The 17,873-nt window shown below is 39.7% G+C and overlaps 1 protein-coding gene across 2 annotated transcripts in view; it reads right to left on the bottom strand.

The window, feature by feature from the left end:
- FSHR (follicle stimulating hormone receptor) overlaps positions 1–17,873 on the bottom strand; it is an 85,355-nt gene that overhangs the window by 35,740 nt on the left and 31,742 nt on the right. For both annotated transcript variants that reach the window (XM_064647967.1, XM_064647966.1), the window contains exon 2: positions 16,593–16,664. In XM_064647967.1, the coding sequence (XP_064504037.1) occupies positions 16,593–16,664 (72 nt within the window). The remainder of the gene's footprint in view (positions 1–16,592; positions 16,665–17,873) is intronic.

The raw sequence follows: 17,873 nt of genomic DNA, 5'->3' as shown, positions 1-17,873 counted from the left end.
TTTTGTGTTTACAGTAAAACCCTCTGAGGAAATACTACTCATGAGGGGAAAAAACTCCTGCAGAGATCCCAAACCACAAAAATTACCATTTGGAAAATTCATGTTGATGAAATATGCTTAAAAAATAAATAAAGAGAATTAAAGCCATCATTTCTGATAACTATCATTGTTTTAGTTGAGACTGAAGGAGATTTCAGACTCTGCAGCAGAAGGAATGGATCCATTGGTTTTAACAGAGTGGATCTGTATTTGCATTGACATTCTACATTTTAGAGGAGTGCATATTTTCCCGTAATTTTCAATAAGTGTTGTCTCCAGAAAACACACAGCTCATTACACAAAAGGACACAGAAGCACACAAACTCAAAGGCAATCCTGTGGGAGCAAATTAGCTCTCAGATTTAAAGGATTTTTTTGCATGTTAAATACTGAATTAAAACCAAAAGGCAAATGCAATATTGTTTTTCCATCAGACTGAAAACAAAACACGTATTTTTGAATTATTTTAACAGGAAAATGAAGAAACAAATATATCATGGAACAGGATTAGATTTCCCTCTGAAAGATGTTCTGTCTTGAAGTTACCCAAATTTGGACCAGATCCCTGGGCAGGAGTGCATTTTTCTTGCATGCAGAAGGGTACAGCAACCAGCAGTACCAGCACGCATCACATTCTTCTACACAAAGGTAACAGGGTTTCTTTATATTCTTTCAGTTCCTAGATGGCTTTGTAGTATGGCTCTGGTTAAGAGATTCCCCACCTGAATCCCTTGTGCCCCATGCCCATGCCTTTGGTGAGGACAGATTATTTAGCAGGTAAGTACAAGGGCTTTTAATTTTTATCTTTTCCCTAAATTACTAAATTAGGGGCTAAATTACTGGAATCATGTAGTGGGTACTTCAAAACGGCAGGACTTGTTTCTATAGTTGCACCTATTTAACTTCAGAACTACAGAAAGCCTCAAATCAGATGCTTTGTCGGATTTAGTTGATCCTAATGAGTTCAAACATACTTTATCTTTTGGTTGATTTTTGTGTGTTTTTGTTGTTGTTGTTGTTGGTTTGTTTTGGTTTTGTTTTGATTTTGTCTTTGCTGTTGTTGTTTTGTTTCTTTTTCTTTTAAGTTGTACACACTTCTAATCAATTTTATAACTTATTTTCAGTTAAATGAATTAATCTCTGTAAGCATACAGGTCCCAAGAAGCCAGACAGAGAATATTTATTTATAAGACCTGTTAAAAGAGATTAGTGCTACACAGTGACTCCATTTCTGCTCGCTTTTTTCTCTATGTGCTGCAAAAGTCAATTTAAGGACATTCATCCACTGAAGACTGAGAGGGGGAGAGAAACTTCCCTGGAGTTCAGGATATGACCTGAACTCAGTACACTCCTACCTCCTATCTAGACCTGTGACTCTCCTAGATACATTTTCCCTCATCAGTCAAACTGTCCAGAAGGGTAGCAACAGGACGCATGCTCTCATGTCCTTCTCCTCCTTAAAGACGTGCAGATGGAGATCTGTTAGGAGAGCTCAGATTTGTCTGTGACATGACTAGTTAGTAAGGAGGAGGAGGAGGAAGAAGACCCTCATTAAACAAGGAATAATGCACTTGATTTAAAAATAAGGTAAAAAGACTATCAGATGTGACTGGCAAAATCTTCCATTTATCCACAGACAAAGCACAGCACAGCCAAAGCAATCAAACCTTCCCCCAGTGCCCCACAAAGGGCCATGGACACCCACTGGGACCCCAGCTCTGCTGCAGAGCCATTTCAAAGTCTGGCCAAAAGAGGCTGGTGCTGCTGAAAACCAGCTGCAGCAGCCCTAGCTTGCAATGAATCACCATCTCCTGAGGACATAGGCTGAGATCACCCTCTCATGGTATGCAAGCCATCAGCCTACCCATGTGAAAATAAAGCGTTCATCACACACATGCGGACTGGATATGAACAAATGACCCAGAAATCTGGGGGGTTCCAAGTCCTATTACCCTCTGCTTGAGTCATTCGCCTGTCGCACAAAACTTGTTGTGACATATTTTGCGTGGGCTGTGGGGTGGGAGGTTGAGAACAACCCAAAGCCTACTTTGTCATTTAGTCCTAAAATTATACATAACTCCTTCAACGGACAAATAAAAGAACAAAATGACTACGAAAGAGGAAAATGTGATAGCAAGGGAAAATCTTCCTTGCTGCATATTGTATCTTCATTTGAATTCCAGCATAGATCTGAATGAATTATATTTTTTAATTTGTTTAACTATGCTAATAGTCACCATGCACTAGTGGTTTTAGCAGTATTTTCTCTTTATTTGTGTGACTCAAGAATTACCATAGCAACTTGCTTCCCAATTAGCCTTCAGTTACTAACAATCAATATGATTAGACAAGGTCAGCACTGGAGTGAGCTGTATAGACTTTTAAAAAGGCTACTGAGGGTGAGTAAGGGCAGGTAGAGGAGGAGCAGGCTCCTGGATGATCTTCCCCAAAGAATGGTGATCTTCCCTGAAGAATGGTCATTTTTCTGCTATTACTCACTCTCCTATGAACGAAAGGAGTCATGGCAAACCAGAGTTTTGCCAGTTACTTGACTGTAGAAAGCTTTTAGCCTGCCAACAGATTCACAAAATATGGAGAACAGAAACATCCTTAGAACTGCAGATAAAAAGATACCTTACAGTCACATTGCTGGGACTGATGTTGACTGCACACCATCAAAATCAAGAACAAATATGTCATAGATTTTTATCAACATAGCTACATCTGAAAGCAATCCTCCTGTATGGCAAAGATCGCTGAAGCCTGGAGTAAGTTGACACTGTCCAGTTCACATGAATATGCTCCCTGGGAGCTAAGCCTATGCAGTGCTTGGCTGAGATCCTATTAGGAAGCCCTCCCTCTAGAGACCTGAGTGATTTCCCATTGCTGACACAATTCCCCCTTCATTTTTACAGCCTATTTCAGTCGTTAACATGTTATCTGTTACCCTGAAAGCACAGTGCCTGGCAGCACAGTAGGATGAAAACATAATGTGCTATTCAGAGGTACTCTGGGTCCTGGGAATACAAAACAGGATCCTTGATACTGACAGATGAAGGTTCATGAAAAGCCACTTTACTTGTTAGTGTGTTTAAGTCTGCTACCAAGAAACACAGGCAAAACCATGCTGATTTTTAAATAAACAGTGCGTGTTGTCAATTATGCCCAGGCACACGGCTGTCGCAGATGAACTGTGATCCATTTGCTGTCCTCTCTAGAAATTCATTGCCACTTGTCTCTCTGCTCTGTTCCTCTCTGGAGGTTACTCCTCTGCTGTAAATGTGCCTTCAGCCTCAGCTCATGCCAGCTCATAGCACTGGGTCCCCGAGCAGAGGGTTGAGCTCAGGGAACGGAGGAGCCAAGACATGGCACACAGTGAAAATGTAGTGACAAGACGGTCTGGGTAGTACAATGTATGCAGTACAATGGCACTTCAAGCCATGAGTTTTGAGGCAATATGTCTTGACCTTCCTCTGCATAGAATGTCCAAAAGAAAAATGAAAGTGTTTTAAGGTCAAAAAAGGCAGCTTTTATTAGAATATCAACTAGGATAATTAACTTTAAAGAAGAAAAACCTTATAGGATATTGGAAGAGAGCTGAGAAGAATTTATATCCTCCTCTAACATTACATCCAGTGCCTTTGGAGGTTTGGAGTTCATAGAATCACAGATTAATTTGGGTTGTAAGGAACCTTTAAAGGTCATCTAGTCCAGCTTCCCTGAGGGACACCTTCAACTAGACCAGGTTACTCAGAGCCCCATCCAACCTGACTTTGAATGTTCCCAGGAGTGGGGCATCCACCAGTTGTCTGGGCAACATGTTCCAGTGGTTCAGCACCCTAATAGCAAAAAGCTTCTTCCTGATATGTAATCTCAATCAACTCTCTTTTAGTTTAAAACCATTACCCCTTGTTCTATTGTGACAGACCCTGCTAAAACATTTTCCCCCATCTTTTTTATAGTCTCCCTTTAAGTACTGAATGGCCAAGTTCCTCAATGGCTCATTTCTAGTGGCATTAAGCTCTGCCATCTTTCAAACCCTGTTCATTACTCCTAGGGCTGCTCCCTGCTCTCCAGTGCAGTCCTTGGGTGGCACATGCCCATCTCTGGCCTGTATACCTCCTGCCACTTGCAGGACCTCAAAGCTGTTCCCCTCCAAACATGCTCATTAGCCCACAAAGGAAATACCCATCATCCCTTCCTCCTGCCAGCTGTCCTAAAGAGCCTTATCTAGTTGGAAACAGAAGTAATAAATAAGCACGCCCTTTTCACTGTGTTGTGATCAGCCTTTCTCACAGCACAGATGGGAAAAGCTAAAATCTTAAAAATCCAGCACAAGAAGACTTAAAAATTTGGAAAATAAAGATGAAAGACATATCAACATAAAATCTCATTCAAAATAAAAGACAAGTTTGACAAAAGGATTGGACGGGTCTAATGACCAACTTCATAATTACAGATAAAGATGCAAATCCTTGTGTTCTTGGCCAGACAAGCAAGACAGAAGTAAACACTCCTTCCAAGTATAAAAAACTAGTTTAATTCTATTCTCATGTGAAATTCCTCATTACTCCTTTCAGCGAAGAAACTTCACAGCACAAGATAGCATAGAGAAACCACTCCTGGAGTTTGTGCGCTTCTTCTCCTCAGAGGAGAAAGCATCCTATGAGGTGGACAAAACATATGTGGATGAACTGTTCCATAATTGTTCCAGAAATGTTCTCTTGAATGTCCTCCTTCAATAAGTGGCATCAGCAGCTCTCAAAGATGAGGTTCTGACCTGGAAAGTCAAAAGCCTGCCCCTGTCCCCAAATCCTAGTTTTCCGATAACTACACTGGAAAATGCACAGACATCAATAGTTTTTCAGCTTTCTCCATTTCTCTCACAATCATTTGTTATTTCCATCTGTGATGTTGGCTCCCCAGGCATTCAAAATATTTTCTGGCTTAGTATCTGTCTACCATCCTAAATCCTAGCAAATTAAATCTTTTCCAGACTGCTTTATGTGTATATATATATATATATATACACATATGCATGTATTCAAGTATATAAGTATATATATTCTACCATATGGGAAGTAGTTTAGTCACAAAAGATACACTACTCTTACTTATTTTTAAACACATATATGGAAGCCTTCATTAAAACCAGGTTCCTGCTCTAGAAATCAAAACAAATATCCACAGTGTTCTGAGAGCAAATTGTTCTTGGCTCGGTCGCAAAACAAACAATGGGCACAATGAATCTCTGGTTTTACACCTGGGATGAATTAGGGCCAGCAGTGCCTTTGACAGAAAAATCAAAATGCAGCACACTAATAACGATAAAATGCTCAGTTGCCTCTCCACTTAGCAAAGCAGCCATCAAACTAATGATTAAATCCACATCAATCATTTGGCATAATAGAAATAAAGGCCATGCAATATAATGTTGTCAGAAAATCAACATCACCTGCTTGGAAAATAAATGTCTTGACTTCATCTCAACATTTTTTTTCCATAAATGCTGAGGGTTATATCAGCATTTGTATAACAGGAAACCCTCCTTCATTGCAAGATGCCAATTCCACTAACATTATTTCTAAAATAAACAGAAAAGCTGGATAAAATTAATATGTGAAGGTGTTTCTGAAATCCTCCTGAAACTGAATTACCATTTCCTATCTGGTGCTGGACTTCTTTCTAACAAACAACATTAGTACTGGCAACAATAAACATTGAAGAAAATCCCATTTAGAGAAAATTGGGCACAATTTCAAGGAAGTCATACCTTTTGCACTCACTCACTGATACAGTTACAATACACTCAATAAGATTAATAGAAAAAAATCCTTTAAAAGCCTTTTTTCTCATGAAAAAAACCTTTTTTTTCTAATTCATACTTTTTTTTTTTTAAGAGCCACATTTTTAAAGGAAACCTAGAAGCTGGATATACCTGGAAGGAGATGGCATTACAACGTCTCCTGGGGTATGCTGTCACCTGAATTCCCACAGACTCCTACCAGCACAGCACCATGGTGCATCAGGAGCCATGGACCCTCATCAGCCTGTCTGTCAGGTGAAGATGAAGGTGCCATAACAACCAGGTGAGGTGCAACCTCTTTTAAATTAATGTGTTTTCTCTCAGAATTGTTTTTTTGTTTGATTTGGCACAAGAATGTAGGTTTGGTTGGGGTTTGTTTGTTTTGTTAGTTGGTTTTTTTTTTTAATAGAAAGAAACCTTTATACAATTATCCTTTTACAACTCTTTAAAAAGTGTTTGTCGACTTTAACGCTGCTTACTTTAATTTTGTTTTAAGCTTAATTTTGTATTTAGACTTGTCTCAAGTCAGTACATTTTAATTCTGAATTCTATCCAGAAACTGGCGTATTAATATGTAACTAACACACAAAATTGACTCTTGTTTTTAAAAAACAAATTATTTAGGGATATTAGAATGAATATACTGATTTTATAAAGAAAAATATAATTATTTAAATCAGGAACAAATTCTGACACATTGTATGAGAGGACCCATCTTTTGTCATGTATGATCAATGAATTATATCTAGCAAATATGTATTTTTAAATTTACAAAGTCACTTAGATGGTAATTTATTCTACCTTGAAAGTACAAGAATCTCTTAAGAAAATACAACTTGAAACTTCCTTTACTTCAAAATAGAGTGAAGCTCCTGGAAGGAAGAGATGGAAACTGAATACATTTTGGAGGAAAATTTTTGACTCTACCATCATCCATCTTTCCCTCTTGAAACAAAAAAACCACTCAAAAGCACCTGAGATGAATCTCAAAAAGCTGGCCAGTGAGCAGACATACCAGCCTCGTCAGTATGCATCAAGCATTTCCATGGGAGAAAAGAAGAAAGATTATAGTATTAATTCTGCACCACGGGATGACCATCAATTCTGAGGCTCCTTGGTAGGTTTGCCAGTCGCAGTAATCAGCTTCATGCCTCTAATGCAAGGACCTAGACTGAGGCTGCCTTGCAAAAGTTAGTGATTCAGAGGAAGCAAATTTCTCCCTGTGATGCCAAACCTGCAGCCCATCTGGCCCAGCATCTTGCTCTAGAAGCAGCAAAGGACGCTCAGAACACAGTGTAAATGCAGGGCAAGCCTACTGAGAAATAATCTTACTAACTGAGGGAAAAATCTTAATAATTCACAGCATTTTCATTTGCAGAGTTTTTTTTTTGTTTTTTTTTTTTTTTTTTTCTTTGACACTGGACTGAGACTTTTTCTTAAGAACTGTGCATTTCACCCTCAAATCTCATTTTGAACAAATGTGTCTACTGCAGAGCCTACATTTAGATATGCAAATCTTAATTTAGCATGCACTTAGTTTTATCTGTTTTGTTTGCATGGAGGAAGGCGGAAGAACATCGGATCAAAGTTTCTCCCTAAACAAGAGTGGGAACTCACACAAGCATTTGCCCATATTTCATCTTTTATGAATTCAGGTAATCTGAACAGTGTGTTGCTGGGGAGAGGCATTAAAGCATTTAGTATACATTCAGACAAGTGGATTCCTCTTTTTTCTCTCTCTCTCTGTCTAGACATCTGTAAAACAGGGACTAGAAATGAGGTGCAAGATGATTCTCCCATTAAATACTTCAGTCTTTAACACCGGCTTCACATCAATGCAGTTTACAAATAAAGATTCTGCTAACTGCTCATTACCACAGAGTTCATTCTTGTTCAAAAAAAGGAAGTAATAACAAAATGTATTTATTTTTTTTCTGTTCTAAATTTATTATATCAAAGACAGCAAGCGTCAAGATACTAAACCACACAGAAAGAATTATGGAATACTTCCTTTCTTGTACTCTAATGTGTTTCAATTAAAATATGCAAATATTAGCATGATTTTCTGGGACTTTTTGAATAGAAAATTTAGAAAATGTTGATATGGACACTATTAATTGATTTTACATTCCCTATCTTCTTCTTCTAAGGGTTTTTACTTTATTTGTAATTTTGTTCCACCAAGTATTAGCAAAAGATTGAGATTAGATCATGCTTTCCCCGAAATATAGCAAAGCTCTTTGACATCAGCAGTGAGCTGCTGACATGGATAATAAATTCCTACTTCACTTTTTTGTAATTGTGCAAGGGATGACAACAATAACTGCAAGTGCAAGGCCTCTTCCACAGATAAGCTTTGACAGGGAAAAGTGGAATGCCAGGTGATGATGCAGCAAAATGTTTATAGATTATAATAAAAACACCTGGTCTTCATTAATTGTTTATTATGTTTAGAACCCAAGGCATAGCTTCTACTTCCATGAAATAATTTGAATTGAGAGCACCAGGCTTCCTATGTGTTCATACCAAACACAAAAATTTGCTATCCATGGGATGATATTTGCAAAGGCTGCAGGAGGGTCATCTGAAGCAATGGCACTCCCTGGAGAAGAAAAGGTACTGCAGCCACTCACAGCCACACAGACAGACAGTGGCACAAGGCACAGCTCTGCCCAGCTCTTCCATCAATGGTGTGTTACAGGACCCTTGGAAGAAGCTTGCACAGCTGTTCACCTTTCAAATCCCATTTGAGGGAACCCGTTTCAAAGGGCAGAGCGTTGCGATGGGCAAATGAAGATTGACACCCTGGATGCTGCTGGGCTATGAAACGTGTATGGCACATCCAGCAGAGGATAAGCTTTCTTACACTTCGCTGCTGAATCAGAGGCCTGAAGCGCAAGTAGTCCCTCCACTATAGAAAAGCCCTGCTTCAAAACCACTGATCACCATTAAGCAGCTGGGATGGGGGCACCTGGGACTTGCAAGTCCACCTGCAGGAGTCAGGAAGCCTTCTGTGATTGCTCCCTGCCTCACCAGCAGCCTGCCTGCTGACTTGTACAGGACTAGACTAGGCATACAGCTGGGAAAGCCCCACATATAACAGTGGCCCCATTAAAACATTTATTCTTTGGGATGACAGTCTGAATTTTGAATTTCTTTGCCTATGTTGGTTACTCATCTTAACATTTTTGAACAGTAGTCCTCTGTTCCCTGAGAGAAAATGCATATTTAGACTAATTTAAATGCATTAACTGGCATACTCATTTTCATGACCTGTCCTTAAGGTGCAGAATGTTTCACATAACTTCCTCAAATGTAAATTGGAATTTAATATCCATAGGGTTGCACCTTGGGAATATACCCTGCACTATTTATTACTGAAGTATGATTGTTACTTTATTCAGTATGTACTCTGGTACACAGAATGCACTGTGTCCCCCTTTCACCTTAGGGATGTAAATAAATATTTTTGTAAGTATGCACTACTTAACTTCTGTATCACAGCAGATCCTGAAAATCCATATATTGCTGCTTGTAAAATAATAAATAGCAGATTTATCCAAATGATACAACAAAAGATAGAAAGAAACTCCTGCCTAGAACCAATTTCCAAATGTCTTGGTTACGCTGAATCCTCACAATTTTCTCAAAATAGCTTTAATGATCTTATTTAAACACAGCCTTTGCATACCAAATGAGGCAGCACACAATATACTGTGCAAGAAAAACTGGAGAAGCTGCAAAATGCTGAACAGCTTTCTTGGGAGCAGAAGACACAGACTGCTCGTCCTTAGGTGATCATGTGATTCCTGCCTCCCCCCCTTCCCTCCCCTCACTTGGGCTGACAAGTGTTACAGAATCACATGCTGGAGCTTATTGAAGCTCTTTTCAGGAGCACGTGGGATGGGTTAGCCATTTGCTGGCCCAGGAAGCTTTAGTGGCTACCGCTGAAGTAGGTCTGGATAGTGAATCCATCAATCCACCAGGTTTTTAAAACTTGCTAAATAAGGTGAAGACTTCCAGTATGGCAAATTCTCCAGATGAGACTTTCATAGTCAAGCCAAGAACTCTGCTCCTTCATCAGTTGCAGGAAAAGAGATACCCCTTGATTCAAAATACTCTCTTCTGTTCTCTGCTGTCCTCAAGTACCTCACCTGAGTTTGGCTGAAACATAAAAGATAACACAGTATGATCTAATTAAGTCAAAGGAAAGTGTGACTTGCCTTTTTTCCTATGGGGTAAACAGGAGAGATTTTAGCATCATACATTGTGTTGGTTGTTGTAGATGAAATAAGCTGGTGCTTATGTATCTAGGTCACAGACCAGCAGCATTTGTTCTTATGAACGATCACTGGATCAACAGTCTCAGCAGAAAAACAAAACAAAACAAAATAAAACAGAAAAGCCTGAATGCACTAAGTGATGAAGTAAATACATGATTAAGAGCTGCTTTTTTCTACAAATTCATAGGGAAGCAGAAGATAGCTGGTGTATATATTCTTGCTGTCTTCCACAGACAGAAAAGTTCAGGTTCCAGGACTATCAACTTTTGTAGATTCCCTCAACCCTGAAAATTTTAGCTTTTAGGATTTCCAGAGCTCATTAAGGATTTAGCTCATCAAGCTCTGTTATCCATAGCACGGTTTGTGTTCTTAAACTGTGCCTTTGCCAAAATCCGTTAAAGAAATGTCCTTCTCAGGGCCAACGATGGTGTTTTTTTCTCTGTGATATTTTCTAGTTCAAGAAGGATTTCATCCTCATAGCTGAATTTCCTTAGGCTGCACACTGGTTGGATTTGAAAGCAAATGATGAACCAAAGCATTATGTTTTATCTAAAACCCTTCAAAAAGAACAAATAACTGATGATGAATTTTCAAGTGGATTGTGCCTCAGGGTGCAGACATGAGGCCTCTTTGGCTTGCACAGGGTAATGCAATCAGACCAAATTTCCTATAAATATGATGCCCGAATCAGGCCTTGTTAGATCAACATTCACAAGTCAACTTTGCTACCTTGTAGCAACAGGAGGAAACAGCACAAGAAAAAGTGAGACTTAGTATTGCTTCAGACAGTCTCCAAATTAAGCACTTTCAGTGCAGGTTGAAGATGACATAGCTGCTGCAGAGCATGTCAGATTGATTTTGCCAGGTATGTGCCTGCATGGCACTGCTTTTTAATTTAGTAACTGGAATGTTAATTAGTTCTGGGAGTGTAAACAGGTTGGTTAAGCAGGAGTCCAGACAAACTGCCACACGCCAGTTGTCTAAGACTTAGGAGTAGACTAAACATGTACCAAGAATAACTAATCTGCTTTCCTGAACACCTATTTGCTAAATTAACATGAAGCCAGTGTTGTGCTGAAGTCAGAGAGCTGCTAGCAACAAGATGGCAACACTGCTCCACAGACTTGTGCGTCCCTGAAATAGTTTTCTATATGAAAATTCAAGTTGCATGTTTAGTAAGAGAAATCTCTGATAATTAGAGCCTGACAGTTTATTTCATAAATTTAAACATTTTACCTAAGAAGACAAAAAGATCTTTCTCCTAGAACATACCTGGGGAAAGTTGTTGCACCATATGACAGTCTACAGAATGGACATTTCCTGTTTTTTTCAGTAACTGAAGTAATTTAGATGGGTGAGGAGATAATGGCAAGCCAGAGGGAGTTCAAAAGGACTCTCATTTTTTAAAAAAATTAAAAAATGACAAAAGTATTCCAATGACAATATTGCCAAAATAAAAAAAAAAATAATTAAAAATCAGATGAAACACAAAAGATTTTGTCTTGGTAACTAAAATTAGAGCTGCACAAGGGAGAGCAGATCAAGTGCTCCATGCCATCATTTCCCAGTCACACTATTTTTTCCGTGATGAGTCATACTCCCTAGTGTCCATTCTGGAAAGTCCTTGGAGAGTCCAAATGGTAAACAAGGGAGATCTTGCCTGAGTACTCTGACTGAAGCCTAACTGAAAGTATTTGATATTTTCTGGCAAAATACATCTATTCAAAGCTCTCAGCAGTTTGGGTGTTTGAGAAGATACTAAAATGCATAGAGAAAGCAGGAAAATATTATTGAATTATTTTTAATTGAAAACCAGAAATTTTTGGTGCATGTGTTCAAAAGCCTTCATTCACTTTGAAGGTAAATACAACAGAGTTAGGATTCCTATGAAGAACTCATCTCTAATTTAACTTGGAATCATAGAATAGAATCATGGAATCATTTAGGTTGGAGAAGACAGATATTTCACAGATGTTTCACAGAGTATTCTGAGTTGGAAGGGACCCTCCAAGACTATCGAGTCCAACCTTTGACCAAACACCATAGTGTCAACTAAACCAAAGCACTAAAAGCCATGCCCAAAGCACTAAGTGCCACCTCTCTGGGCAGTCCATTCCAATGTTTAATCATCCTTTCTGTGAAGAAATTCCTCATGATGTCCAACCTGAACCTCCACTCATGCAGCTTGAAGCCATTTTCTCTCATCCTGTCACCAGTTGCCTGGGAGAAGAGATTGAACCCCACCTTACTAGGGCCTTCTTTCAGGAAGTTACAGAGAATGATAAGGTTTCCCTTGAGCCTCCTCTTCTCCAGGCTAAACAACCCTGACTCCCTCAGTCCCTCCTCATAAGACCTACTCTCTAGACCCTCACCCAGCTCTGTTGGCCATCTCTGGACTCGCTCCAGCACCTCAATATCTTTCCTGTAGTGAGGGGCCCAGAACTGGACACAGCACTGGAGGTGTGGCCTCACCAGTGCTGAGTACAAGGGGACAATCACTTCCCTAGTCCTGCTGGCCACACTATTGCTTATACAAGCCAGGATGAGATTGGCCTTCTGGACCACACTGCTGGCTCACGTTCAGCCAGCTATAAACCAGCACCCCCAGGTCCTTTTTCTGTCGGGCAGCTTTCCAGCCACTCTGTCCCCCAGCCTATCACATTCCATGGGGTTGTTGTGACCCAAGTGCAGGACTTGGCACTTCACCAAGTATGGAATCTCATACTGCTGGTCTCGGCCCATCTATCCAGCCTGCCCAGATCCTTCTGCAGAGCCTTTCTACCCTCCAGCAGATCAACACACCCACCCAAGTTGGTTCTGTCCGCAAATTTAATGAGGGTACACTCGATCCCTTCATCAATAAAGATGTTGAACAGGACTGACCCCAGTGCTGATCCCTGGGGGACACCCCTAGTGACCAGCCACCCTCTGGTACCATTCACCTCTACTCTCTGGGCCCAGTCATCAGCCAGTCCTTAACCCAGCAGAGTGCAGCTCTCCAAGCCATGGGATGCCAGTTTTCCAGGAGAATGCTGTGGGAGACAGTATTAAAGATTTTGCTGAAGTCTAGGAAAACTATATCCACAGCCTTTCCTACTAGGCTGGTCACTTGGTCATAAAAAAAAGATTAGGTTGGTCAAGTAGTACCTGCCTTTCCTAAACCCATCCTGAGTGGGTCTGATGCTCTGGTTGTCCTGTATGTGCTGTGTGATTGCACTTAAGATAATCTGTTCCATAACCTTCCTGGGCTCCAAGGTCAGACTGACAGGTCTGTAGTTCCTTGGATCCTCCTTCTGACTCTTCTTGTTTATGGGTCTCGCACTGGTCAACTTTCAGTCACCTGGGACTTCCCTGGTTAACCAGGGCTGATGATAAATGATGGAGAATGGCTTTTCACGCTCTTCCACCAGCTCCCTCAGCACCCTCAGGTGAATACCATCTGTCCCCATTGACTTGTGAGTGGCTCAGCAGGTCACTAATGACTCCTTCCTGGATTTCAGGGAGTTTATTCTGCTCCCCATCCCTTTCTACCACCTCAGGGCTGGTTACCCTGAGCATAATCTGTCTTTCAGTTAAAGACTGAGGCAAAGAAGGCATTAAGTATGTCAGTGTTTTCCTCATCCTTGGTGACAATGTTCCCATCCTGCATCCAATAAAGGATGGAGATTTTCTTTGGCCCTACTTTTGTTGTTAATGTATTTATAAAAATACTTTTTATTGTCTTTCACAGCAGTAGCCAGATTGAGTTCTACCTGAGCTTTCACCTTTCTAATTTTCTTTCTACATGCCCTAACAACATCTTTGTATTCTTCCTGAGTTGCCTGCCCCTTCTTTCAGAGGTCACAAACTCTGTTTTTTCCCTGGGTTCCTGTGAAAGCTCCCTATTTAGCCAGGCAGGTCTTCTTCCCTGACAGCTTGTCTTTTGGCCCACAGGGGTGGTCTGCTCCTGTGCCTTTAAGATTTCCTTCTTAAAGTATGTCCAGCCTTCCAGGACCCCTTTGCTATTAAGGACTGCTTCCTGAGGGACTTTCTGAACCAGTGTCCTAAACAGGTCAAATTCTGCCCTCCCAAAGTCCAAGGCAGTGGCTTTGTTCACCTCCTTCCATGCTTCACCGAAAATTGAAAACTCTATAATTTCATGGTCACTATGCCCAGGACAGCCTCTGACTACCACGTCCTAACTTGTAATCAACCAGCTCATCCCCAAAAAATGATTTCAAAGACCACCATTTCCCTCCAAATTCTGGGCTTTAAAACCTACCCTGTTCTCAGAAACACACTTAGGAATGATTTATTAGCAAAAAAAATTGTGTGTAGAGATATGTTGGACTGCACAAGATACTGGTTTTTCTTCATTAATGTTTCTTCAGTAGTGCATTCATGAAATATTATCACTTCATTTTTATTCTATTTAGTTCTAGGTGAGCACATACATATACTATGTTGAAGTATCTAATTTGTGTACATCAGGCTATCTACATTTTACCATATGGAGGTACCACAATATTAATATCTGTTTTCCTTAAATAGGCTACAGTTTGCTTAATCTTTCTTTCTGTGCATGATCTTGCAAGAGTAAAAAGGCTTTCATACAAAGGCTGCGTTTTTATATGCAAATCTATTATTTGATTACCCACTTTTTTGTCCCTACATTATCATGAATATTTCTGATGAATGTTTTATGGGTTAGGTTTAGGATTTGCGAGCTATTTCAAATTTATCTGTTTGCCATATCGTCTGCAAATACTGTATCTTTGTTGATGTTGATTGGTCTCATTTACATATTTATCACAATTTTATTTTCAAGGATGTTTTGCTATAAACTGTCTGTCCCCATTTCTCCTCCATGTACTACTAGTAGGTGGATGTATTTTCAAATTGAGCCCATTACCATATATAATTTTTTTGGTTAACAATAAATCACCACTTAGAGACAATCTATTCAATGCTTTCATACCTATCTGACATATGGTTTCTGAGTAATTAAAGATAACAGAAGCAGCTCACAATGCACTTTGCTACTCAATTCATACACCAGAGAGCTCAATGATTTTCCATAAGGACTAGGCTAAAAGGAACTCCACAGGACTGGGGAGAAACAAGTGCCAACAAAACTAGCAACACAGAGGTGATCTTAGCCCTAACTAGGACTTTACTTTTATCAAGAAAAATTACCTTTTACAGTGGTGCTTGCTGGGTTTATGAGAGGCCGGATCCATAAGTGGGAAGATTTTTAGTTTGTACATGCTGAGAGAAGACTCCTGAACCTACAGTGATACTCTGAAATGGATCTCCTATTTCAGAAAAGGACAGATGGCATCTGAGCTTTACCACTTGCTACTACCACATGCAGCTCTTCAATCCTTGCATGTTCACTGTTTGTTCATCCTCCATCCATTCATCCATCCATCCATCCTTCTCCAAGTTCAAAATCCTTTCACTTTCTTGACCATACCTTCTGGTGTGTTCACTTTCTTGGTAAACTCCTTACTTATACAAGAGTACGAGGGAAAAGGGTAGAAAAGGTGCAGAGAACTGTCCTTTTGACCTTTGCCATTATACAAACAGCACTGAAAAGGACACTGAATTTTATGTGCCCCACTCCCACCCAGACTCCTCTTAGGTGAACAGCCTGTTTGTGATCGTCTCCTCTCACAGTGCAAGTACTGGCTCTGTTTCTAAGCAAAATGTTATTTGCCCATATATGAAATAATTCGGAAAAATCATATATGCCCAAGAATAGTTCAGGTTGGACAGTGATGGTTATAATTTCTGGTGCTAGCACTACATAACACATAGATTTTCTGTTGTTAAAGAACAGCTGGAAAAACATATTAATAAGGGTAAAAATAATAAAAAATAAGGTAATAATCCTTCTAGTGGTAGAGCTGCAACACATCCACAGTAGCGTACTAATGAATGTACGATACATCTGGCTCATCAGAGGTGCTCATAATTGTATCTCCAAGATTATCACTAAAATTCACAGAAATTAGGTGCTTACACCCTTTGTGTGCTAAAATTTTTGGATCTATCACCCATAAGAAATTTCTCTCACACATCTTGCCAGCTGACTCTGAACATGCACAAAACAATCTTATTTATTCATTAGTGAAAAAGGAATTGGCTGACCTGTTCTTAACAGGAGTGCTTTCCTCCCTAATCTTTCCACTATTTCATTCCAAAACTCTCAAAATAATCAGTTTCCTGTGAACTTCTGTTATGGCACTGTATTTATTAACTGCAATGATACTCCGTGTTCAGCCAGTCCTTTGACTGAAGACTGCCCATTTGCTGATATGAAAATGTATTTATGACAACATTGTTCTGAAACATGTGGTGTTAATAGAAAAAGTTTCTTTTTTTTTTTTAAACCCAAAGATGAAATATATGAAGCTCAGAGGTAGGGAGCTGCAACCAGAAACTGCTGCTTGGAGTAAAATAGTTGTTGACATAATACGTACATTTTCTCTAGGTCAAGAAGTCCTGCAAAAGCTCCTTTTGGAATGACTCTCATCTTGGTGAGGACAAATCTCCTGAAAATAGAGAAAATGGGGTGATTATTCTCTATTCACAGCACAGGACTGCACAGTAGCCTTGGTAGCACAGGAGAGGCCTTTATCACTGGTACAAGGATAGTCTCTGGGCTGAAAGCTTTGGCATCTAAATACAGCTGTAACATTCAAAGCATTTGTGGGACTCCAGCTGCCCTGACCAAAATTACAGCATTGCATTGGATGACCACTGGGGCTCCTCAGGGGAAAAAGCATCCATCAGTAGTTGTCACTTCCCTGTTTGTTTCAGTGAGAAATCCAGACCTGCAGCTCCTCTGTGTGCTGGGAGTGAACAGTGCCTTTCTCATCTCAAGTGCTCTTTTGAGTGATGCTCAAGCATAGGATGAAGGCTCCCTGTGGACCCAGATGGAGGTGAGTTGCCTACAAGACTATAAGGTGGTACATCCACGCTCATGCAGGATGAACCTTAACCTGCTGCACAGATAATTTAAGAAGTCAGCTACTATCTCCCATCAGTGCAACTTTATTAACTTTATTGCTTCTCACAGTCTCTCTTCTAATTAGTTGATAATGTGCACCAAAATTGGGACTTTGGAGTACACAACTCGATCATAAATGCTCCAGGACTACATTTTTATCATTTTTAAAGGTCACATAACATGCTTGATGAAGAAAAATCATTTAAAATATCATATAAACCTTTTTGTTAAATTGGAGTTATCTCCTTTAATGACAGTAAACAAAGAGGACTAGAAAACTTCTGATGGCACTTAACAAATGAAAGGTAGGGTTTCTACTACTCTACGAAGAAATAAGGTGTTATGTGGGTAATTGTCTTCTTTCACACATTTAATCATTCATAGGTAGTGAGAACAAACAATTGTATATATTAACATGACCTGCTCATTGCAAGACATCATATAACACTGGTTGCATTGACTGACAGTTGTTAAAAAATGTTTTTTTCTTAAAAAAACCCAACGAACCCACCTTTGTTACATACATGAACACGTTACATACATACATACATACATACACACATTGCACTCTGTGATTCACCTTCTTAGTCTATTTTCCCACAGAAATGGAAATTATTTTTTTCTGAATTACTACGGAAGTCTTTTTTTCAGTGAGCATATCTTCCAGATCACTCCAAATTGTTAATGTCTCAGAACTGTTTTTGCATGGCTGTTTGAGATTGCCTGTCATCTCCTGTCTGTGCTGCCTCAT

This window comes from Pseudopipra pipra, chromosome 3, assembly GCF_036250125.1.
Source record: "Pseudopipra pipra isolate bDixPip1 chromosome 3, bDixPip1.hap1, whole genome shotgun sequence".
Lineage (NCBI taxonomy): Eukaryota > Metazoa > Chordata > Aves > Passeriformes > Pipridae > Pseudopipra > Pseudopipra pipra.
The sequence above is the reverse complement of the archived record's forward strand: the minus strand, read 5'-3'. Positions and strand labels throughout refer to the sequence as shown.